General features: G+C 39.4%; 1 protein-coding gene across 1 annotated transcript in view; it reads right to left on the bottom strand.

Annotated features, from left to right (window-relative positions):
• Window positions 1-837: 837 nt before the first annotated feature.
• PODXL2 (podocalyxin like 2) overlaps window positions 838-25,538 on the bottom strand; it is a 59,054-nt gene continuing 34,353 nt past the window's right edge. Inside the window, exons 3-8 of the mRNA XM_087708977.1 lie at window positions 16,975-17,855; window positions 14,227-14,301; window positions 8,661-8,817; window positions 6,298-6,359; window positions 2,269-2,448; window positions 838-2,120 (exon numbers count right to left, since the gene is read on the bottom strand). Coding sequence (XP_087565103.1) covers window positions 1,911-2,120; window positions 2,269-2,448; window positions 6,298-6,359; window positions 8,661-8,817; window positions 14,227-14,301; window positions 16,975-17,855 — 1,565 coding nt within the window. The 3' untranslated portion in view covers window positions 838-1,910. The remainder of the gene's footprint in view (window positions 2,121-2,268; window positions 2,449-6,297; window positions 6,360-8,660; window positions 8,818-14,226; window positions 14,302-16,974; window positions 17,856-25,538) is intronic.

Here is a 25,538-nt window from a genome sequence, read left to right as displayed (position 1 = left end):
TCCAAGATCAAACAAGTCTAGAGACAGTAATTACTTTTGTTCTCATAGGAACTAAATTAGCTGCAGTGAAACACCTTTGAGGCTGAAACTATTTATTTATTGCTATTCTGGTATAACTGCTAGTCTTAAGAACTTATCCAATTGATATATTTAAATGAGAGCACACAACTCCATATTTTCTTATTCTCTATTTCTTTTCTCATTCCATTTTTGTTCTTATTCTTTCTTTCTCTACAGGAAAAGGACAAACTCCTTCTCCCTATCTTGTCATTGAAATTTGTCATTCATCCTCTCATTGTAATTTACTGCTGCTTTTTAAAATAAAACCTCCATTTTTCAACTTCTAAAATTATAGAATCATCATCATCCTATCATAGGATGTGTGCTGATTTTCAGAACCAAAGAGCCTGGGGGAAAGATTTCTCCTCACGTGGAGTCTCAGTTCGAACTGGACCATACTACTCTCCCTTCACAGCAACAAAAAAGGGAGAAAGAACACTACATAACCAAAGTTATAGGTTAGTTTATCCTAATACTGTATTTAAACAACATGGCACTCAGAGCATATGGGGAATTCATAACAATGTGACTTTTCTTGGCAGTTCTTAGCTGCCCAACGATTGTTGAAACCAGAGATGGATGGATGGATGGATGGATGGATGGATGGATGGATGGATGATGGATGGATGGAAAGATAGATGGATGGGTGTGTGGGTGTGGGTGGGTGAATGATAGATAGATAGATAGATAGATAGATAGAGAGAGAGAGAGAGAGAGAGAGAGAGAGAGAGAGAGAGAGAGAGAGAGAGAGAGAGAGAGAGAGAGAGAGAGAGAGAGAGAGATAGATAGATAGATAGATAGATAGATAGATAGATAAATGTTTTATACCCACAATTTCTGCCACTGCTGGGTAGAGAAACACATTTAAATGAGCAGATAATATGATATGCACTAAAAGCCAGCCATGGTCATGGAAGAGGTTTGAGGAAAGAGCTAACTGGTATGCATCTGATGTATTCCCGACTAACCATCTGCTCTGCTTATCATGTTGTCTGGACATATTGAGTCTTGTTGAAATGTTAGTAGGAATTTATTCTATAATAGGAAAATAGTTTTCTGTATTCTCACCAACAAAGCTAGAGTAATTCAGGGCCATGTCTAATCCTGCAGTTTCCACTAAGAATTTTGGATCCACATTAAGGAGCTTCTATTGCAAAGATAATTACCAAGGTAAGGAAATCATGCAATCTATCAAATGAGAACCTAAAGTCAGGGCAATACAGAACACCAGGACTTGTGCAGAATATAATTTCTTGCCTAAACACAACCATTCATAGAAGTTCAAAAAATTGCTACCCACGAAAAGATGCCTTAGCCTAACCACTTGCCCTTCTGTGGTACATGGGGGCTTTAGGAAAAAGCCTCACAGACCTACACTAGGACAACTGAGCAACAGGATCTATGGTGAATTGACCAAAGATATTAAAATTATATCCCAAAGGAAGATCCATTTTCATTGTGACTTCTCCTATTGCACTTTTTAAGACAGGTTATGAACCCAATTCTTCCAGCTGCTCTATTACCTCCATCAGCCAATCTTTCAGGAAGCATCGTGTTGGGGCATCACACCATTTATTTTTCAAACTTGGCCATTCTCTTCTTCTACCAAAAGACTAGAGCAAGTGCATCTTAATGTGATTAAAGCATTGGTGCTACTGACAGCAAGAGACAAACATGCCCACCCCCACCCCACCCCCTTGGCTCAAGGTGGCCCTTCTGGCTCCAGGACTGTGCTAATGCTTCAGAGCAGATCTATTCCAAATGGAAAAACAACAAGTTCCTGAGGAGCCACCCTCAGCTCTAGGCCTTTAAATCAAGCGCAAGTGCAACCCCACAGGTGGGGTCCTCATTTAGAGGTGGGTATCTTCCTCAAACGCCTCTCCCTCTTCATTTGTTTGCTTGTTAATCAGAACATCCCAGCTCTCCGGTCCATTAACAGCTCCCCCACCATTTACACTCGGCTTCTTTTCTTGCATCTCTGAGTGGCTATCGCTGGCTACATCCAAGGTGGGATTGTCATGGCAACCGTTTTCAACAAATCGTAGTTCTTCACCGTGTGACTAGAAGACAGGAAACAGGGGTGGGAGAGGAAAATGAAAACCTTTTTTTAAACAAAAATATGTATTTGGGAATTAAAGGCAAGCAATCAGGAAGCTTTTGTTTGGAAAAATAAATAAATAAGAGAGTTTAACCCATAAAGGGACCTACCATGTTCTTCATTTTGGGCATGCGTCTCTGCCAACAGTTGTAAATCAGTCCCATGATAATGATGATGACACAAATTGAGCCGATAATAACCAGCACCACAAAGAGCTTCCCATAATCGCTGTGTGTCTGGCTGGGACGTGACTGGCAACTTGATGTAGTTGTATAGTTCTGGATTCCAATCTAAAAATGGATTGTTAAATACACTCAGTGCAATAGTAATTTATGTCTTAAATTTATATGCCGCCCATCTCACTATCAAGCGACTCTGGGTGGCTTACAATACAATAAACAACAGTATAAAACAATTAAAAGGTTGAAAATGTTAAAGCATTGGGCACTGAAAGCTACATGTGGGGTTTTTATAATAAACACAAAAAGAAAAATCCCATTCTTGCAAAGTCTTCAGTGATCCTAGTTCAACTGAAATGAGGGAAATGACTGGTGAAGTGCATTGACCTGTTGGCAATAGAGTCCCATTTATGGAACAACCTTTCTAGGTAAGATTGTTAGCAACAAATTTATGGTCTGCCCAGAAATCTTTTTTTAAATTCTCCCTATCTTTATAAACAGGGTTTTTTTAATTGGGTTTTTCTATTTGAAAATCATGCTCTAAGAGTGAAGCTAATTTTAATATCTTTTATATACCAGTATATATATATTTCCCCTGGCATTGGACTAGGTGATACAGGAGCTCAGCAGATGTATAATGGAATTCTCTTTCTGGATAGCCACGAGATATGGCCTTGCAGTTAGTATTATTGTTTCTTTTAATGTTTTACTGTTACGCTATGAGATATCCTATATTATTATATATCAGATGGACTGTCATATAAGTCTCTTAAATACTTACGTACAAACAGCATTTTAATATTGTGAGCCAGAAAACCTGTGTTATGACAAAACTATATGCCTGCTGAAAATAAATCAATGAAATCTTATTTGTTTACATTTTAAACATTTACATTGCTAAGATATAACTGTTTGACTTTGGGAGATTGCCTCCAAGACTGTAAAACCATTGAATCATCTCCTCCAAAACTGAAGAAAAGGCTCTGATTGTGGAAGACAAAAATTCAGCAATAGAGTTCCCTCCTAGACACCCAATATTAGCAATATCAGTTAGACTTATATATACACCGCTCCGTAGTGCTTTACAGCCAGTCGTGAGAATGGCTGATGGTCAGATTCATAAAGACCTCCTGTATGGAGAATTAGTGTAGGGAAAGCGCCCCAGAGAGAGACCACATCTGTGATACAAGGATATCTGCAAGAGGGATCTACAGGCCTTGGGAATGGACATTAACAGCTGGGAAAGCTTGACCTCTAATCATTCAGCTTGGAGGCTAAGGACGCAGCATGGCTTTCTCCAATTCGGAGAGACACTTGTTTGGCAGGCTGAGGCAAAGAGGCAGTCCCTGAACCAGTGAAATCTGGGGGCTGGGCAGGGGACAGAATGTATCTGCCCTCAGTGTGGAAGGGATTGCCACTCCCCAATTGGCCTTTTAAGCCACACCAAATGCTGCTTTAGCACCTCTTTCCAGAGCACGATACCGTAGCCTTTTGCTTTACAGCATTCTCTGAGTGATTTACAGAATCAGCATATTGCCCCCAATAATCTGGGTCTCGGACGGATAGGAGGCTGAGTCAACCTTGAGCGGGTCAGGTTTGAATTCCTGGCAATGGAACGCAGAGTCATCCTGCAACACTGCATTCTAACCACTGCGGCACCACAGCTCACGGTATTACTCTCTTTGAATTATTGTTGAATATTTATTATGAATATTTATTATGAACTCTCATCCTGGGTATCATGGGATGCTCTCTTCTACATATTCATTTGCACCCAATTTGTGTGTTTTATACCAAGGCTATTGTTAAGCAAAGCGGTTTAAACCTCAGCTTGTAGAGATTCTTGAGGAATGGGTATTTGGCAGCATCACTGGGCCAGAAGAATTGGCAGTGTGATTTTATTGCAGGTATGCTGTTAGAGAGCCATGTACTGTACTTCATGACAAGGCCATTGTTTCCTTCTGGATTTTGTTACAACAATGGCAAGTAAACATTTAGAGCAGGGGTATCAAACTTGATTTCACTGAGGAGTGCAGCAGGGTTGTGTTTGACCTCAGGGGCCTGTGGTGGTCGTGGCCAACTTGATGACACTCGTGTTGGGGGGCCCTGTGGGGTCCCAAGTGCTCTCTGCCAGCAAAAACAGGCTCCCAAGCTCTGTTTCTGGTGGCAACGGCTTCCTGCAACCCTCTGCAAATGAAACTAGAGCTTGGGAGGACCACGATGGCCTCCTGCAACTCTTTGCTAGTGGAAACGGAGCTCGGGAAAGTCATGTACAGCCCCGTGAGCTCTGTTTTTACTGGCAGAAGCACTGCAGGCTGGTCTTTCATTGTTTCCAGGGCAGCCCTGCGTACCAGATCTAAGCACCCCACGGGCCAAATCTGGCCCACAGGCCTTGAGTTTGACACCCCTGATTTAGAGAATCAGCCCTTTCAAGCAGTGAGGTCACAATCAAATCACCATTTCTTGAACGTTTTCAAGGTTCAAGGAAGTTAGTTGCTTAGTGAGATCATCTTCCTGGTTTTTTTTTTTTATTTCAACAGAACTCTAGAAATAAATTATGTAAAGAAGCTTGGATTATATCTGTTCTGCCATCCATCAACTCAATTAATTCCCCAAAAGAAAATGGAATGGGACCAAGTTTGTTGTGATGGGAGAAGCTGGCAGAAAAAAAAAGACTGAATTGGAAAATGGCACTTTGGGGGAGGGGGGCAAAACCACCTTTCCTAAAGGAAAAGGAAGCACCTTAAGATGTTGCATTCCTAAGCCCTCCTGATCACAAGACTATAATCAAATGCTCAGGAGGGATTCCATAAATCATCTCTGTTTTTTCTATTTGTTTCACTGGTATACTCATATGAGCTCAATTGAAAGGTCATTTCCAGTACACAGATTTTATTCCAAGTGACAATCAGCAGAAACGACATGTCATATTTAAATTCACAGCACAACTAATTGGACTTGGGAAAAATGAATTTGTCCGTATAAGGGGAACTTTCAGACAGCTTATATTACTATAATTGGAGGGAATTGTGCAGCTAATTCGATTTCTTTCTCTTTAGTTGAGTTTTGGTGAACATAACTGAAAAAAATGGATAATCATTACTAAATTTCCATGCCCAAGGCAAAATAATCATGTAATGAAAATGTCACTTGGAAGTAGCCAATGAATTCGTGAATATTACGGTATATATTTATGGATAGAAAATTTTGGATATAATACTACTCATCAATGTATGTTTTGTGATGAAATGTTTAACCAATGAGACAAATCTACTGTGTCATTTTAAAATATATTGGGAGGTAGGTTTTGAGGAACTAGGGTTATCACCCTTGTACATCAATAGGCCATTGATATTGCTCAAATTACAATGAGAACAATGTGCAAGGCCCTTCATGTTGTCCCTTTCAAACTTTCTAGATTCTGGGTACAAAAACAAACTTCCATAAGGAAATTCAGCACATATCACATTTGGGTAGAGCATGAGAAGGCCAAAGCAATGTTTAGCCAATGAGGATTTCCTACAGACAGAACAGAAAAGTTCAATAACTGGAAACAACCTCAATTCTCAACCTCTCAACGAGCAAGAAGGAGATATAAGCTTAATTTATATATTCATTTTTATGTCAAATTTTGAAACCATCTCCATCACATATCAACTCTAGGTAAAAAGGCTGTACAGTATCTGCTGGTAGGTCCAATCAATTGGAATTGGTCAGATAAGCAGAACCAATCTGGTAGTTCTTCAACAAGACCATACTAGATCTCAAGAAATTGTGATACAATGCAAGAATGCAAACCCACAAGATCACTCACAGCTAATGAAAACTGGCATCTAATGGCAATGTAATCAGTAACCAACAAGCAGAAAAGACGAGACTACTGTGCATGCTTACAGGGGAAAATCAGTTCATTTACCCTCTACAGCCTAGCTTCTCCTATAGAAGTAAATAAGGTCTTACCTCAGCTAAGCTTTTCTGCACATCGCCTAATGCCAAGAGGACATCATTTGTTGGAACAACCCCTAGGAGATGAAATGTATCAGATTTTTAAAAATGAATTAATTTAAGGTACTCTTCTTCCACTTGCTTTCTTGAGTAGAGAAAGATGCCTATATGAAAGCATTATTTCCTCTTTAATATTATAATTGAGAACACTTATTTTCAATGTAGAGCACTAAATATGCTTTAGAATTCAGAAACAATGTTCACATCAGGGCTGTGGTTCTACCTTGATAGAAAAATCGTACGTTACAAGCATCCTACAGTCACTATTATGAGAACCAGTGGGGTCTGCAATCGCTGTGAAATATTGATGTGTAATATAGTGACTTCATCATGTCAATTCTATAGTTGTATATTTGTGTCCCATCATCTGAAAATTGTTGCATTTGGGGCTGACATTGCCTGATATGTCTTGTTTTTTTGCGCCCTCCCCATTAATCCTTCATGGATACGCAATCATAAGAATGAATAATTTGTAAACATTCTGTAGGCCCACTTATTGCAAGCTGACCTCTGCAATAAAACTGCTTGAAATAACCAACCATTTGCCACTTTAATGTGAAAACGATTGACAAAAAGATGTTGCATCTTTCTAGAATTTGTTTTTATCCATTCACTGTTTCCCTGAATAAGATGTAGATCTTTTAATTTTGGGTGGCGTAGCAAGAAAAAGCAAGAACCAACAACATATTTCAACCCTAGAAATAAACTATTCTGTGCAAGAGCATCAGTACTGTGAACAAAAAATAAATGGACCACAGTGCAAACTGGATAAAAGCAATCACTGCTGGCATGCGAGCCCTGATTGGCCAGCTTGGATCCAAACCATATGTGTATATATGTGCTTATATGAGCACAAACATACTTATTGTCTTCGCATGCTGCCACTATGTCTCACTGTAACATTGAGTGGTATTTTTGAAGTACCGTAGTATCACTATTAGGAAGGTGAAGGACATGTTTTCCAGTCTAGAGAGAAATGTAAGAATGGGATCTGGAAAAAAAACATTTCAGACTAAGTGGGGATATCATGGATTCTCCATGACTGGGACAGAGTTTGTAAATCCAACTCAAAATTTTACATACATAGAAAATTACATCCCAAACCAGCTCAGACGATAAGATGTAGTCATCAAGGAATGTCTTAGAAATGCTTCACCAACACAGACATGTACAAGAATATGATGGGAAGAAAGTAGGATGGCAATGATTTATATAATAACTGAAGAAATTTGAAGAAAATATAACAAGTTTCTAATGCAAAACAGCAGGAGGAACCTTGTAAAAGATTAAAAAGGAGGAAATAGTTTGAAAAATGACAGCCAGAATAAGAGTTAATATACTGATTCATGAAGCTCACTTGTAGTCCCTGAAAGTCCCACAGAGCCTTTCCAAAAACAACCACTGCACTGAAATTTTAATTTAATTTAATTGGAAATACATGTGGAATAATTATAAAGTAAATAAGATTTAGGTGCTTATCCTTCTCAGCTATTTGTCCTACAACATGACTCCTGATATAACATCCAAATTATAATCATAGTTCACATCTCTGCTATATGGATGATCCGACAAAGCTAGGCAGATTGAGATCTCACTAGTACTTGGATGACGGGGAAGCCGGGACTTTTATGTACAGCTAGTCTAGGAAGTTTAAAAATATTCTAGAAGAAGACCTCTACCTCCACAAACCTTTTCTGTGTTGTTGCCATGAAAATTACATGGACATGACTATAAAGTTGGCAGAAACTGAGCTCAGTTTGAGGGAGACTTTATCTATACCTTAGGGCATTTACTGAACAAATAGTGAAATGCAGGATCTAATCCGGTTTGGTCACTGGGACCAGAGGTTTAGTATTCCAAACTTTCGGACTTGTGCTGGAGCCCATCTTCAGGGAACTTCTTTCTTTCCAGCAGAACTAACTTTCTGCTAGAAAGAAGTTCCCTGAAGATGGGCTCCAGTACAAGTCTGAAAGTTCAGACTAAATCTCTGGTCCCAAAGTGACCAAACCAGATCAGATCCTGCATCATATTATGCATCGTATTATGTATCATATTATGATGCAGGATCCAATCTGGTTTAGTCACTGGGACCAGAGGTTTAGTTTGGTCACTCGGACCCTAGTATATTAGTCACTGGGACCCTAATATATTAAGGCAGGTATATTTGCTTACTTTTGTGAAATAGTAAATTCCTGTTGAAATGATGTCTAATGATGAGACAAGATGCTTTAACAGCATGAGAGATACTTGTACAGGGAAAAGACTGGAATAATCATAGTAAGGGGCAGATACCCTTTATTTTTTTACCAAAATCTTACCATGTTCTCCTGCCAGGGTCATCAACAGATGTTTGTCATTCTCATTAGGTTTGCTTAAGGAGATCAACCATTGCCCCTGCAATCCATTGTCATATCTGGAGAAGGCATCCTCCATCAGGGCCAGCAATCGGATACCTCTCTCCACTCGGAACTCTTCCTATAGCAAATAATAATAATAATAATTTTTTAGTCCCCTAAACAGATTTCCTGAATACACACTTTCTCATCCAAATACAGTATTTCCAAGAAAAAGAGATCTAAAAGCCAAGATTTTGAAAGACATCCATTTCCATTTTACTCCATCAACTTTATTGTTTCAAAATGTGTGTTCATGTATTCCCTAGTAGTTCCATCCTAACTGCTACCATTCTTCAATTTTGACATTTTTCTGGCTGCAACAAATAGTACAAACCAGCTGTAGTTTATGTAAGCACACAAAAACAATTAAATTCATTTTTATTATCTGGTCGTATAACCTGGGGATCAAGATGATTGGGAGAGTGTCATTTAAAATTCAGGGAGGAACAAAAATATATGTTCTTTTTTTAAGTATCCTGAAACCTCACTTCTTGATCGGTTTCAAATGTGGATAAAATGCAAGATTACTAGGCTGGAGGTGCTGAAGGTAACACATAAGGATCTGACAAGATGTTGCCTTGATTGAAGATAAAGGAACATATCTACCTACACCACTATTGCAATCTTTGGAAGAAAGAAAAAACATACAATATTGCTAATTTTTTTAAAGAGCAAGAGCCTAATGATTTGCACCCAGATTCAAGTCAAACAGATATTGGTCCTGTTCTTCTAAGATCTTGCTCATCAGTTGGCAATGCCATCCCCACATCTATGCTGTCTCAGTTGCTGTGCCAACTCAAAGGCCACTCTAGTTATTAATATGTGCTAACATTTCTGGTTGCTATGGGAACCTCAAATGCTTGGGGCTGACAAAGGGTGAATGGGAGAAGATCAGCCAGACCTGAGTCACAAGGACCCACCAGAACCTCAGCTCACAAGGCAAAGCTTATGAACAGCAGAAGACAAAAATCTGGGATAGCAAAGCAAGACAGCTCCCCCCTCCCTCTAAAGGAAAGAAAATTAGGAGAGCAGCTTTAGTAGTAAGCAATCCCTGGCCCACACCAGTAGAACTATTGCAGACGTGATAGGTCTCCCTCCATCACCACAGACTGAGCAGTGAGAGCCTTTTGGGGAGCAGAGAAAAATGTGTTTGTTCCTGAGAGAAAAATAACATTTCCATTGATTTGACTGAACAGAAAAATGCCATCCCCTTTTATAGACCTTGATGAATAAACAGCCAGTGCATCTTTCTTGCACTCTCTTTTCCATTTATGTAATTCAGAAATGTCAGTATAAATAATGTAACACAAGGAGAGCTCAGAGAACTATCTTTCATCATGATATGAAGTAAAAGACTACATGCTTGTTCAACCGGAGCTGATAACCTTTAAAAATTAATGAAAATGCCTACAATTTATTTTACCATGATGAGTATATGTGATAGAAGAAAAGTTACAATCTATCCAGTTACTCAAAGCAGAAGCACTCTACTCCTTTAAATATTTTTGAGTCATACTGCATTGGCAGAAAAGATTGGATCCAAAGCATGATCTCTTCATGCATTGTGCAGTCATCCTGTTTTGGGTTTTAGCTGGCAAGACCAGATTTATTTCATGATGTCATATGCAATTTCTTATTCAGTCTTTGAACATTGAAACATCCCAATATCTCGTTAAGCCTCCATTTGGATATAAATGGTGCCATTTTGCCTTCCTAAAGATCAGAATTACACTGGTAGTACCGTGTTTCCCCAAAAACAAGATAGGGTCTTATTTTCTTTTTACCCACAAAATATGGCGTGGACCTTATTATCAGGGGAGGGTTTATTGTTTTGGGGTTGCCGGGTGGCGAGCGAGCTCCCAAAGAGCCAGGCACAGCCTCAGGGGCGAATGGCTGTGTTGCACTGTTGCAGCAGTGTAATACAACAGCCATGAGGTGACCACGCTCCCAAGCAGCCACCCAGCAAATCCCCTTTCCAGCCGGGCACAGTGCCATTCACTGACCTAGGGGTATCACCAAGTCGCGTTAGCACCTGTTCGCCGCCACCCAGCTCTCATGGATTGGCGCCTTCGAAATGCCAGTGAATGGCGCTCTGCATGGCTGGAGAGAGGTGTGGCGTGAGCAGCTGTTCTGCTCCCACTTGCACGCCTCCCAGCCTCATGATGCCCTGGCCCAGCTCTCCCTGCAGAGTCAGAGTACCTCCGCTGCTGCCACCACCATCCCAGCATGGCTTTTTTGGCAACTTACCAACTGAGTTTTCCAGCAGTGGCTGCTCTGGATATATGCTCTATGGTTGTGAGTCAGCTGCCGGCAGAGCATACTCCCAGAGTGTACAACCATAGAGCGAACGCCCAGAGAGGCCACTGCTGGAAGACTCAGTTTGGAACTCTGTTTGGAAGCTGCCAAAAAAGCCATGTTGGGATAGTGGGCGGCGGTGGCAGCAGAGGTGCTCTGGCTCTGCAGGGAGAGCTGGTCCAGGGCATCGTGAGGCTGGGAGGCATGCAAGTGGGAGCAGAACAGCCGCTTGCGCTTCTCCAGCTATGCAGAGCGCCATTTGTTAGGTTAGATTATATTCCTAACACTATTCACTGGCATTTCGAATGCGCCAAGATGCGAGAGCCAGGTGGTGGCGAACAGGCGCTCACACGGCTTGGTGATACCCCTAGGTCAGTGAATGGCACTGTGCCCAGCTGGAAAGAGAGTTTGCTGGGTGGCTGCTGTGCCCGGTTCTTTGGGAAGAGAGCAGTCGCTCAGCAACCCTCCTCTTCAGCTGGGCACAGCGCTGCTAACCAACCTAGTGGTATCCCGAAGGCACCAAGCAACGTGATCACCTTTGCGTCCCTCCCCCCGGTTCCCATAGCTTGGCAACTTCGGGATACCGCTAGGTTGGTGAGCGGCAGTCTACCTGGGCTGAGGTGGGGGGGGGTTGTCCATGGGGGCTTATTTGCGGGGGAGGGCTTATATTTTTGCCCACCAGAAAAATGTGGCATGGCCTTATTATCAGAAAATGTCATATTTTTGGGGAAACACGGTATATCCGATATGCCTGTAAAATAAGAGCAACTTAGCAGTGCTAGTGAAAAATCCATACAGGTCTAATGTTTTTAATGTGTTTCTTTGGTTATTTTAAAGATATATAAAATGGTTGAAGGACTGTGGGAATACCCATTAGCAAGACAATGATCAGATAAATGTGTGGCTTAAATCCATTTCAAGAAATGAATTTGAGGAAGCATCTCAGACAATTCACATATAGATAAGGTGAGGGAGAAAAGATGCACATGTAGATTTGCAAGATTCTGTTACCATTGCTATTTCAATAAAATATGTTTTAGGCCAACTCGACATTGGTTTCTTAATCTGGTCTACCTTATAGGGCTCACGTGTACCTCTTTCCTTTAGGTCCATGGAATTCTATACAATTTTATTTTTTGATGTGTAAAGGTTCAGAATATAATGCAGAATTAAATAAGCATCTATTGTACTCACTGCATAAACGTCATACCTGAGTCATACTTCTTGGTCCAGTTCAAGATGCTGGTTTTAATGTCTAAAGAGAGAGGGATTGCCTCTCCTCAATTTTATCTACCCATAAATTTTACTACCCATGTCTGCTAGGGAACTATACACGGCAGGTCCCAGGAGGTGGGACTTCTGTGCTTTGGGAATATTCTGTATCCCTTCCCCCAAAGTGAGGTTAGTTCCATCCAATGTTTCAGAAGTCCCTCAACACCTGGCTATGTCATTAGACTGGGGTCCTAGGGGACCAGTGACATTCTAGTATTATTATCATCTATACATTATTATGTTTGATGTGTCTTATGGATTTATTTGTATGATAATGATGACTGCTTTATATATTTATTGCTTTAATTGATGAATGCTGCTTAGAGTCACTTCATGTGAGATAAATGGCTATATAAATTTTTATAAATAAACAAATACTTCATCCTAGAGTAGGATGATTGTTTGCATCCTCACCCCTATTAACCTTGAGAGACAGATATTCCATCCCTTGCATCTGTGACCCACTCCTGCTGGGTTACAAACAGAGCAACACAATACATGTTCAGCATGAGCAGATTTCTCCTTCATCACAGATACAATTATCCCTCCATGACTTATGTATACTGAAGAACTTCTAATTTTTTTCTTGTTCAATCACCATCATTTGATTATTAAACCTTTTGAACTAAATCTTTTTTATTCCAGCCATCCAAAACCATAAAAAATATCTCTCTCATTGGTCAACAATTCAAACTCCATGAAATACTAAATACTGAAATGGCTGGCTCGCCGGTCTAAATACTGTCTGGAAATTTGCTCGATAGCTAGCATATCAATTGATGAGAGAAAATAACATGTTGCGTTTTCTAGGTCCTGCTATGCTGTGCTGCTTTCAGAAAAGAAAAGAAAACTCAATTTTCCTCCTTCCTGTTCTTTATATTAAGAAACAGAAAACATTTTGTCCTATTATATGCTTTACCTAAGAAACTAGGACAAGGAAACAGCTTCTGCCAATGGAAACTGCCTATTTAACCTGCCTGTTTCCAAACTGGAGGAAAAATATAACTTTAAAGCCTACAGTGTCAATTACCAAAACTGCAGGTAGTTTTCCATTCTATCAGCAAGCTTCTCATCAAGTTCTAATCTATATAGCTATCTGAATTCCATGTCTGGGTGTCACCTCTCTTCTGAAAAATAGCAGAAGGCGACTTACAAAATAAGTTTTATTTAATGCGAGGGGACATTTAATCCACCCCAATAGTCTGAATCTCTCTCCTGAATCAGATTCAGAGATCCTCCCATCCTACATCTTATTGAGGACCCTGATCATTTTTGGTTTTGTGTCCTTGGAATAATCCAGGCTCAGATAAGCAAGAGGATGGAACTGGACCTCTACTATTCCTTAGTTTTACTAATCAACTCATTCAAAGCATACACACAAAGACATGTAGATAACATACACAGCTTTTCCCATTCACTTTCACACAGCATCATGTTTTGTAATCCTAACATAAAAAGTAATATTGTGGGCCTATTCAAAGTAAAGTATCTATTGGCAATTTATACTATAAGTGTGGGAAAAGGACTATTTAATAGCAGCATCTTAGTTAAGGGTATTTTAGCACAGAAATACTATATAAAAACTTTCTACAAACTTATTTATGTGCACATATTGTTTAAGAAATATTACACCCATGGTTTGTTAAAATGCTTCAATATTTACAGTAATGGAATACCATATAGGAATATATGATATTAATAAATAAATAAATTTAATATAATGTAAATATATGATATTAATAATAAATTCATCCAATGTAGGATGAAACATATTTTAAATGAACATTCAAAATATTGTTCTGGATGATGAAATAGCATTTTACTACTTGATGGAGATAACAAATCACTTTCATTAAGCATTATTGAAAGGGAGAGGAAGTTGTAGATGACAGAGACTTAAATATAGAAGCAAGTGACTCACACAATCAATGTTATCTGACATGTTCAGGATGATGTAGTTTTTGCCTGCCAGGTTGCTCCAATCCTTACAGATAATCTACAAAACAAAATCAATGAAGACATCTCTGAGTTAACATGGAAATATTTTGGGAAGCAGCATTTTTTTAAAAAAATGAATATGAAGTTTTATCCCAAATCAGACAACCAATTGTTTTATTTGTTATTTTACACTCCATCTGGTTAGCATTTTTTAAAGATCTGATGCTGATATTCAAAGAGTACAGTAGGTGACTCTGAGAATAGGGGCCACTGTGGCTCCAAAGTGCTCAAGAAACTTAAAAATGGATCAATAACGCAGGTGTGTAAAATTCAAACTAAATTTTGGCCCATTGTAAGGGAAAATTATCTCCAGGAGCCACATTGTATTTGAAGTCCAAGAAAATTACATCTACAGACTGGCATACACAATATAATCAGAGAAGATATTCAGCCAGTTTTGATTGGTTATGACGAACCAGTAGCAGAAATTTTGAGTAGTTTGGAGAACTGGCAAATACCACTTCTGACTAGCCCCGCTCCCATCTATTCGCTGCACCCCAAGTCCCAGCTGATCGGCTGGGTCTTCTTCTGTTGCCCTGCACAGGAGAACAGAGCTTGAAAGAAGGTTAGTGGGGTGGGGAGGGAATGGGGATTTTACAGTATCTTTCCCCCAGGAGTGGGGAGGGAATGGGAATTTTGCAGAATCCTTCCGCTGCCATGCCCACCAAGCTACCCCATGCCTGCCAAGCCAAATCCACAGAACCACTACTAGATTTTTTTGAATCCCACCACTGATATAGGTGTTCAAAGTTTTGTTTGAGCACTGACAAACAAGCACAATGTAGTAATACGGCAGTCAATCTGTATACAAATGAAAAATGAACTGAGTTAAACACCTGAAAAAAAAACATTGGGGTGAAATCTCAGCAAACGGACTATATAATAGCTAGTTGGCACAATACTTTCTGGAGGGTGAAACACTTCTATTCCAGTACCATATAAATAATATAGTACGTATGGATATATTCCTGTATGCTCTGTTAACACATTATGGGAACTAAATCCAATGTGTTGCCTACTCAGTTGTCCTAGGTGTGTGTGTGTGTTTGTGTGTGTGTGTGTGTGTGTGTGTATATATATATATATACACACACACACAGTATATACAGTATACACAGTATATACAGTATATACAGTATATACAGTATATACAGTATATACAGTATATACAGTATATACAGTATATACAGTATATACAGTATATACAGTATATACAGTATATACAGTATATACAGTATATACAGTATATACAATATACTGTGTAAGAAATTATTTGAATCTTTAAAAATATAAATCTAACCAAAAGGACAGCAGAAGAATGAACACAATTACAGCTGGTCTTCCTAGTATCACAATTCCAATTTTAAAAATAGAAATAAATTAAAATATTTCAAATATTTTGAGAATCAGTTCATTTAATTTAAAAATTAATAAATTAAATAGATCAATTAAGACAATAAACCTATTTTAAAAATCTCAAAAACTGGAAATTTTTGCTCCTATATAATGAAGCAAAACACGTTCAATTGTATGACAATAGTTGACATGCCTACAGAAGTCTTACTCTTAAAGAATTTTAAGAATTCTAGAATTATTGGTTCATGATTTTAAGCAGAAATGCTAAGCTATCATTACTAGGCTATTTAGAATAGAATATAATATAATAGAATAGAATAGAATAGAATAGAATCCTTTATTGGCCAAGTGGGATTGGACACACAAGAAATTTGTCTTTGGTGCAAGATGGCACACGAAGCCATGTTGCCCCCCCCCCAACAATTGACGGGGGGGGGGGGGAAAGGGTCTGAGCCCTGGTCTAAAATGTAATGTAACATCTTTAGGATTGATTAATATGATTAGGGGACTGGAGGCTAAAACATATAAAGAACGGTTGCTGGAATTGGGTATGTCTAGTTTGATGAAAAGAAGAATTAGGGGTCACATGATAACAGTGTTCCAATATCTCAGGGGTTGCCACAAAGAAGAGGGAGTCAAGCTATCCTCCAAGGCACCTGAGGGCAGGACAAGAAGCAATGGGTGGAAACTAATAAAGGAGAGAAGCAACCTAGAACTAGGGAGATAGAACAATTAACCAGTGGATCAACTTGCTTCCAGAACTTGTGAATTCTCCAATACTGGAAGTTTTAAAGAAGAGTTTGGGCAATCATTTGTCTGAAGTGTGTATGGTTTCCTGCTAAGCAGGGGATTGGACTATAAGACCTCCAAGGTCCCTTCCAACTCTGTTATTGTATTCTATTCTCAGACAAATGTTTGTTTTACTGATAGGGAGGGCTATTATAACACTTGCAGTACACTGATTTTAACATTTGTTTTATTCATATTATCATATATACCACCTTGAGAGGGTTTGGGCCTGAAAGATAACCTGGAAATTAAATATCAGTTAGTTTTAAGCCGCTTTATAGAAGAAATGTTACAGCTTTTTAAAATAGAATTTTGATCCTGTACATCTGTGGCACTTTAGTACTATGGTTTTGGTTCATACTTGTATTGGTTATGAAAATAACCACCTGTGAAGAAATTAATAGGCAAGTCACGCTGGATGAAGAATGTAAATAAAACCATGTTAAATGGTTTGTTTCTCTGACTTTAACAGGGTTTTCTAAGTTTAAATATCTATCACCCAATGGCCCACACATGATTTTCTTACCTGTGTCAAACTCCAGGGAACTCCTGAGGCAAGCAGGAGATCTCTGTTTTGTGCTGTAAAACTCTTTTCCACTGCAGCAGTTGTGATGATTGGCAGTTTTTCATCCTGGCTATTCTGATTAGCAGTTGGAGTTGGGACTCGTCCACTGGTCCAGTCCCAAAAATGGTCCAAAGAGCTGGTATCCGATAGGCTGTTAGGAGTCCTGGAAACAGTCTCAGTTACTTGGAAATTGTCCTCATGAGAGCCTACTAGATCTTCTCCTGTCAGCTCCATCTCAGCTGCAACTGTTCCTGACACAGGTTTTGGAATCTCCTCCTGTGTTGTGGCTTTCCCTTCTGGTAGATCATCTTCTACTGCAGCTACGGTTGCTAACTGTCCCCCTGCTATTTCTATCGCAGCCTCTGAGCTCTCTTGGATAATCTTGGGAGGAAGTTCTGAGACCAATTGGGGGTCTGTAGTAGTCTCAGTTGAAAAGATGGGAGACAAGGGCAGGAGACTGGGTCCCATGCTGCTTCCCAAGTCAAATCCTGAAGAAGAATACTCATGCGCAGATTCTTTCCCATGCTTGTTCGTAGCTGCTTCAGTTACTGGACCCATTCTGCTGGCCATGGTGGAAAACAGGATAGAATATAAAGAATCCTCTTTAGGTGCTTCAGAAAAAGTGGTTTTTGACATTTGGCTGCTTTGAGTCATTCCCTTTGACTGGTTGATAGGAAGCAATCCTTCCTCCTCATCCTCCAGAACTCTGGTGGAAGGGGCTTCGGAGTCTGGATCAAGAGAGTCAGAGATGGGATGAAACATGGGTTCTCCTTGGGGGTCTTTCACTTGTGTTCCATTTTCTTTGGGCAAAGCTTTTTGAGAAGCAAGTGGAAAACTGTAATCTGAAAATAAACAGAGGAGGTTTCCTTAAACCACATAGCAGAAATTCCACAAACAGCCCCGCTTAAAAAATTGTATCTGGAAAAAATTAAGTAGCTTCTGCTTTTTCATGACACTGCAGGAAGACAATTCATTCAGTCTAACTCAGGAGTAGTCCTGGAAATTGGAATATCCCCTGCTCCATTTATTTCTAAGAAAAAGGTCAAGATACCCAACGTGTTATTTTATCCTGTGTTCTGTTTAACCTCCGTTTCTCCTTCTGCCTCTCAAAATACTCCAGCAATTTCCCCCCAGCTCCTTCTGGCAAACCTTCCCTATGCAATTCCATCTCAGTCAATTTTCTAAAATGCCTCTTTTGATCTATAGCGCTAGACACTATTCACAAATCAAATCTTTGCAAGTGATGTGTGCATGCACATTTTATTTAATCCACACTAGGCACACACCCTTGCTGTAATATTTTGTCCTATCTCATATACTCGCTAGGATAGGGCAAAGCATTCTCTACTTATAATACAAAGCATACTGATCATATTATTTAAAGCAGGGGTAAAGTTCAGCAGCTTTTGACAGGTTCTGGAGAACTGGTAGCGGAAATTTTGAGTAGTTCAGAGGACCGGCAGATACCACCTCTGGCTGGCCCCAGAGTGGGGAGGGAATGGACATTTTTCAGTATCCTTCTCCTGCCATGCCCATCAAGCCACGCTCACAAAACTGGTAGTAAAAAAAAATGCATTTCATCACTGATTTAAAGGCTGGATCTGCTTATTCTGCTAACCTATGTTTTGTTTAATAATCGTTTATGAATTAATAAAAACTGCCTGCATTTTCACAATTTACTGAAGCATAAGCTCTATTTTACGTCTATTTCAATCACAGTGGTTGGATTCATACACACAGGGTGGAAAATAAGTAAACCACACCTCGGTTCAGTGTGAGATGTGAGCCCAGTCTATGAATTACAATAGTTGTATACACCCTGCAGAAAACGAATCATGCTATTAGAGAACAATTTTCCCTAATAGTCCTAATGTCACTTACCCATTCATTTGAGTACTAAAGTATATTTTCTAAGAAAACATGTAACAGTAGTACTAGTCATGTGTTTTAAAGATTGCAGGTATAGTGATTATCTAAGTACTCGGTGTAAAAGGGAATTTCTTTATTTTACATTCACTCCGCATGCCTGATTCTTGATGTGCAACTGATAATGATGTAGTGGTCACATAGCAGATAGGTGTAATCTCAGATTACCCCATGAGCAGAGGGAACAGCCCGCATAGCCCATTTTCTACCTCACAGATTAATATATTCATGTCCTTAAGAGTGAAGGTATCACATATGGAGAGATGATTAAAACTAAAACTTAAAAGTACACCCTCAATATCTGTATATTGTTCTCACACGTAGTAAGTGTCTCTCTCTTCCAAGAGACACAAAGGAAGAACAATTCTTTGAATCCATTGGGGGAGATTCAAAGCTGATAGGAATGTATAATGTGGAGGATGGTAGAATCTAGCCCAGTTAACAAAATAAAAGTAAAAAATTAGAATCAATGGACAATGCTACAGAACAGCAGTATTCTTGATTTCATTTCTGTTCTCAATAGCATTCTCATTATTTATCTCCCTGTTATTATATTACTGAATTGATGCCACAATGTTGAAGTCACATCTTGGAAATCAAAGCCAATAATTCCAGGCCATTGTTATGCAACTTCACTGAACATAAGGGGGGGATGTATTATACGTCATATTAAATGTTGTTTATTTGGTATATGGCAGCCCATCTCAAGCAATGATTCCTGATGGCACCAGAAGGCCGTAGAAGCACATTAATCAGGGAGACTAGTAACTAACTTTTGAAAAGACAAAAAGCAACATTTTTATAGCAATAGCAATAGCAGTTAGACTTATATACCACTTCATAGGGCTTTCAGCCCTCTCTAAGCGGTTTACAGAGTCAGCATATTGCCCCCAACAATCCGGGTCCTCATTTTACCCACCTCGGAAGGATGGAAGGCAGAGTCAACCTTGAGCCAGTGAGATTTGAACAGCCGAACTGCAGAACTGCAGTTCTGCAGAACTGCAGTCAGCTGAAGTAGCCTGCAGTGCTGCATTTAACCACTGCGCCACCACTGGGCTTTATGCCCAGTGAAAAGTGGAAATTTTATAAAGAGAGATGCAGGATTGCTATTCTAGTTCAAAGAAAGAAAAATCAGTGTCCAATCTTTCTTACAGCCAAAGTCCAAATGACTATGGAGGCACAGTGCCCAGCAACTAGATAGGAAGAGCATTTCCTCACCAGAATTGCCATGCAAGTTACTATGCCCAGATCCTTCATCCTCAGACTCATTTCTAGATTGTCTGGAAGGCAAGACTTATCTTTAGAGAAGAAGGAAAATTGACCCCCAAAACAAAAAACATTAAGGGCAATTCTAGATTAGGAATAAGATGCTACTAATATCATGAGGATATTTCTCTCAAAAATAATTATTAAAGCATATTTATGCTGAAACAAGCAATGTGTAAGCATAACCTCTATGTAAATTAGAGCTAGCTTCTTTGCATACATATATACCTATATCAAGGATAATACAGTATCTGCCAAGGTTCCGACGGACAAAACCCAACCAAAACAAGCACCAACTAAGGGTCCATGCAAAACTTTATTGAGTACATTACTTCAGCATGTTTGAAGGCAAAACCAGATCTAGATCTTTCCCATGCTAAGTTCCATAGGTCAAGTTCAGATTCTTCCACACACACCCAATTAGCTCAGGTCACATTGTCTAATACCATCTCCGGATATTGTTGTGGGAAAGTCTTTCTGGGCTTTGTAAACACCTGCGGAAATGTCCTTGGTTCTCACAGCGACATCTCGATATCTGGCCCATGTTCTATCTCCCGCTCCTTCCCCCCCCCCCATAGTTTGTTGGCAAGCTGAGATGCGATAGTAGTGGTAACAGCAAGATGTTTTTTGAAGCTCAACAGGATCTATAAAATATTCTATTTTGGGATAAGCAACAGAATGCAGCACACAAAAATGAGAAATAGTAAGCCACAGAATATAAAGAGAAATACAACTAGTTTATACTAGCACCATTCATTGTAGTTATTCATATTTTTCTATCCTTGTAAACAGGGGTAGAATTCGCTTACTTTCCCTACTGGGTCACAAATGTGAGAGCATGCTCTTTGCTCATGTGTGTGGCTTGCATGCATGTGTGTGGCTTGAAAACAAATCCAGCCTTTAAATAATATGAAACAGAGCTGGGGCAGATGGGGGGGGGGGGGCTTAATTTCCACTACTGGTTCGGGGGAACCAGTCCGAACCGGCTGAATACCATCCCTGCTTGTAAATCATCTTGTTTCCCTCTTGTATGTACAATACATTGCCTTTTGTTCTGTCTTATGCAAATATTATTGTGTGCTAAATTACCCTTATAATTCAGGCTTCACCTAAGTTTGTTACACAGCCTTTTTAGGGATATTGTGTGAAACAGTCCTATGATCAACACTCTGATAGAAAAAAATAATAATTGCACTGTATTTTATGATGTGGCAATGTATGAAATAGTTATTTCATACTCCTGTAGAGAATTCTCATATAACACGGCCTTGAAAGGAGATGAGAGAACGGAATTAAGGAAAGAGAATGCAAGTATTAGATGTGGAACCAAGCCAGGATGTTAGTGCTCATATTCTAGTTTTAAGTGACAATATCTCTTATAGCAATGAGTAATTAGCAGGTCCTTGTACAGGTTTTGCTATATGAACCGTGTAATGAAATACAGTAAGTATCCTCTTAGGAATGGCAACATTTACTTAAATCTTTTACCTAGATTTACCTAGATTACCTATAGCACTTGGCTCATGAGTGTATGAAGAAAAAGAGAGTTCTTCTAAAAGTTACTGTGTGTTTAAGTCTAGGTAAACAAACAAATCCTGAGCAGCTGGGCAGTGGCCCCTTGATATTAAGCTTCTTAGGTGTTGTCTTTCCATGGTGCTTAATTTCATTGAGCTGTAGCTGAAGATGAGATTAAAAGATGTGTACTTAATGTCAATCTGTGCTTAAAATTTAGCTGCAAAATTAGAGGTAATATGATAAGTCATATGATCAAATTTTGGGTCCTTGCAACTGGCATGTATTTACAATGGTTGCAACATCCAGGAATCATGTAATTATCATTTCAGCCAGCTTCTGACAAGCAAACTGATTTATTTAATGATTACAGTGATTCAGTTAAGCAACTGTGGGAAAAAGTCATAAAATCAGGCATGACTCACTTAACAACTGCTTTGCTTAGCAATGGAAATTGTGGTGATGAATCAAGGAGTACCTGTACAATTAAATGCTTTCCTTTGAAGTGAAATTAATTAAACCCGAAAGTGCTTAATTTAATTTCATATTCAATGTAATTTAAATTAAATACTGAATTCAACAGAGGTAGTCTTCGACTTGCAACTATTGGAAAGTCCTCGACTTACAACCAATATAGTGACCATTGGAAATTAGAATGGCATTGAAAAAAGTGACATGATTTTTTTTTGCACTTGCAACATAGTTACAGCATCAGAATTCTGAAACTTGGCAACTGACTTGTATTTATGACGGGGTTGCAATCTCCTGGGCTCACACCTTTTGTGACCTTCTGACAAGCAAAGTCGATGGGGAAGCCAATTCACTTAATAACCATGTGACTGCAGTGTTTCACTTAACAAAAGTGGCAAGAAAGATTGCAAAATGGGGCAAAACTCATTTAACAGCGGTCTTGCTTAGTAATGGAAATTTGGGGCTTAACTGTGGCTATAATTTGAGGACTACCTGTACTCAGTTTCAATACCCCATGATAGGTTGGGGCTAGGCCAGGAGTGGTATCTACTTACCCTCCCTACTACTTCGTAAATGTGACCCTGCCATGCATGTGCTTTTCATGAAAAAAGGGCCTAAAGGGGATGCCGTAGAACCGGGGAGGGTAGGCGGGGCCATCCACGATTTCCACTACGGGTTCAGGTGAACCAGTCCGAACCGGTAGAATACCACCTCTGGGCTATCCCAGGAATCATCTAGCCTTAGGATAGTAAAGAGCCTGCCTCATTAAGATTGCCATTATACTTACAGAATTACTAATTCCTATGGTTTAGATCTGTATTAGTGCCACCATCATAGTGGAATTATTGCAATGTTCCAGACAAATACATTTTTACATGCAGCCTCTGCTTCTCTTGGTTTTCTTATCTTTAGTCCAGCACAGCCTTGATTCATTGCAGAAAGCAAGATAATGCTCCTACGAAGGACTAACTGTCCTGTTTTCATATATACCTGCAACACTTAGGTCTAACACAATGGAAATATTGCAGCAGAAGCATCCAGTATTTGGAAGAATTCTACAACCTCCATGGGGTTATAGAATTTAAATTTTCCTGTCAGTGAATTCAATACACACCTCAGCAGGCTGTCTTACACAAGACAGCCTGCTTTCACATGTGGTTTCTGAAATTCAAGGCTCTCCTTTCAACGGGTGACTCGGCAAAAGACAAAATAACCCAGTTGGTTGTAAAAGCTTATACCTGACAGATGAGAAGATCTTGAGACTGTGAATACGGGAAAGGTGCAGGGTTTTGCCAGACAAAACAAAGATATGCTTTCCTGCATCCGATTTGTATATAATAATCTATCCCAGTGCACAAGCCAGAAAACTTAGTTCATCTCTTCCTCAATGTCCCATTTTTATTTTGCACGAGATTTTCACTCGGATATATACCAGGGAGGTGAAGCTTAGTCTTTTTCATCATTGCCTAATAGCAGGGGTGGGATTGAAAAATGGACTCTGCCCATTTGCTGGGTGGGTGTGGCCTACTCAGCCTCCTACACCAGGAGGTTTTTCCTGAACCTCCAGGAGGGAGGCTTCCCCCTGGGCTCCAGAGGGCCTCCGGAGGCTGGAAACAGGCCCATATTTGGATTTCTGGGACTTTTAGTAGGCCCAATTTTTTTTTGCTCTCCCCAGGTTTTGAAGGCTTTTCCTGAACCTCCAGGAGGGTGAAAATGGCCTCCCCCTGGCTCCAGAGCCCCTCCGAAGGCTAGAAATGGGCCCATTTCCAGACTTCTGAAAGGCCTGTTTTGCACCCTCCTAGAGCCTCCTCACAGGCCCTGCACTTACCTGTCATGGTGAATGGGCCGCATGGAGACTCCTGGGAGAGGTAGAGTGGAGTAGCTGGGGCCAGCCAGTCGTTGCCTAATAGTACATCTAAGACTTTACTTCCAGAACCTCACTTGAAGCCACCATTACTCTCCATTAACCAAAAGCATTGCAAAACAGGCACATTTGATTACTGTATGCATTTTTATAAAGAACCTTTCTATGTTTTCAATTTATATTTTTTTTGGTCAGAATTCTCTTATTTTGAATTTGTATAACCCCTTTAGCCCCCGTTCTGGGTTACTGCAAACCACCTCTCAAACTTTAGTGATCTAGATAGAATATTAGTTTCAGTCTAAGGTTAACACACAAACATTTATATTAAATAATCTAATTATTTTTCATTCAACCTCCTCCCAGAACAATGAAAAGCTACTCATATGTCTGGTGGAAGTCTGCTGGAAGTCTTGAATTGATTACTGTAATAATAGCACATAAGTTATGTGCTTACAAAAGCCCAGTTGAAGTTTCTCATTTAGAACCACTTTTCATTCACTGTAAGATGATAAGCAGCAGGTTTCTAATAAATTTTTAAAAAGAAATCTGTTGAATAATTCAATAAGTTGCATTAATTAAGAAAGTGAAATGTTACTGAGAAATAGAGTTAACACAGATAAAGTGTTTCTCCTATTCCAAATCATGGTTTGAAAATTTAGGAATAAGTCTAAAAAGGAACATACTTCCTTCCCCACCCCCTCATCTGATCAGTTTCATTTATAATTTCCTGTTTAATTTATGCTGTCAAAGCTGAACAAATTGCAGATCGTTGGTTTCTCAAAACATCAATATGTATCCTTTCTCCTGTCCATGAATTTCTAATTGAAAATATTAAGATAATATTTGCTCCAGTTTAATGATGGCTCCCGTGGCTACCTGAGACTGAAAAAAACACTCCTTTTCTTCCATTAGAAAGTGTCTAATCAAGTTGGTTGTTTAATGTTTATTTCTGCATCTATCAACTTTCAAGCTGTTTTTGCCCAAGGTACTTTCAATGGAGACAGTTAGGTTCATTCAATGCTTTAATTATGCTGTGTTCAGTTTACTCTAGTGTCCTGGTTTTAAACACTGTTTAGGTTCTTAAAGGCATCAGCCCAAACAAATCATTTTATTTTGCTCACTTTATGCATCTAGTCGTTTATGTTGGACTTCAACTTCCCTTGTCTCCGTAGAGTGGTCCATGGAAAAAGACTGCAAGAATGTTAGTCTAAACAATTGGAGGCCACCAGGTTGCTTGCCAATACTTTAATGGGATGTGTAAATCTAGAGTGAGGAGGATGTGATGCAACTACTAACCCTATAGCTTTGCTACAGTGCTATAATTTTTGTATTAACTATTTTTAAAGCCAACAGAGGCGTGTAGTATATGCAGCAGCTTATATTTCTAATAGGAAGCAGACAGCTGAGTTTATCAAAGGAAAATCAGGCACAGAAGATTTAGAGGTTCAAACATGCATGATTGCAATACTTTAAAAGCTTTTTTTTT

The sequence above is a fragment of the Thamnophis sirtalis genome, unplaced genomic scaffold (genome assembly GCF_051295495.1).
Source record: "Thamnophis sirtalis isolate CommonGarterSnake01/CBP01778 unplaced genomic scaffold, rThaSir2_p1.2 scaffold_3, whole genome shotgun sequence".
Classification (NCBI taxonomy): domain Eukaryota; kingdom Metazoa; phylum Chordata; class Lepidosauria; order Squamata; family Natricidae; genus Thamnophis; species Thamnophis sirtalis.
The sequence above is the reverse complement of the archived record's forward strand: the minus strand, read 5'-3'. Positions and strand labels throughout refer to the sequence as shown.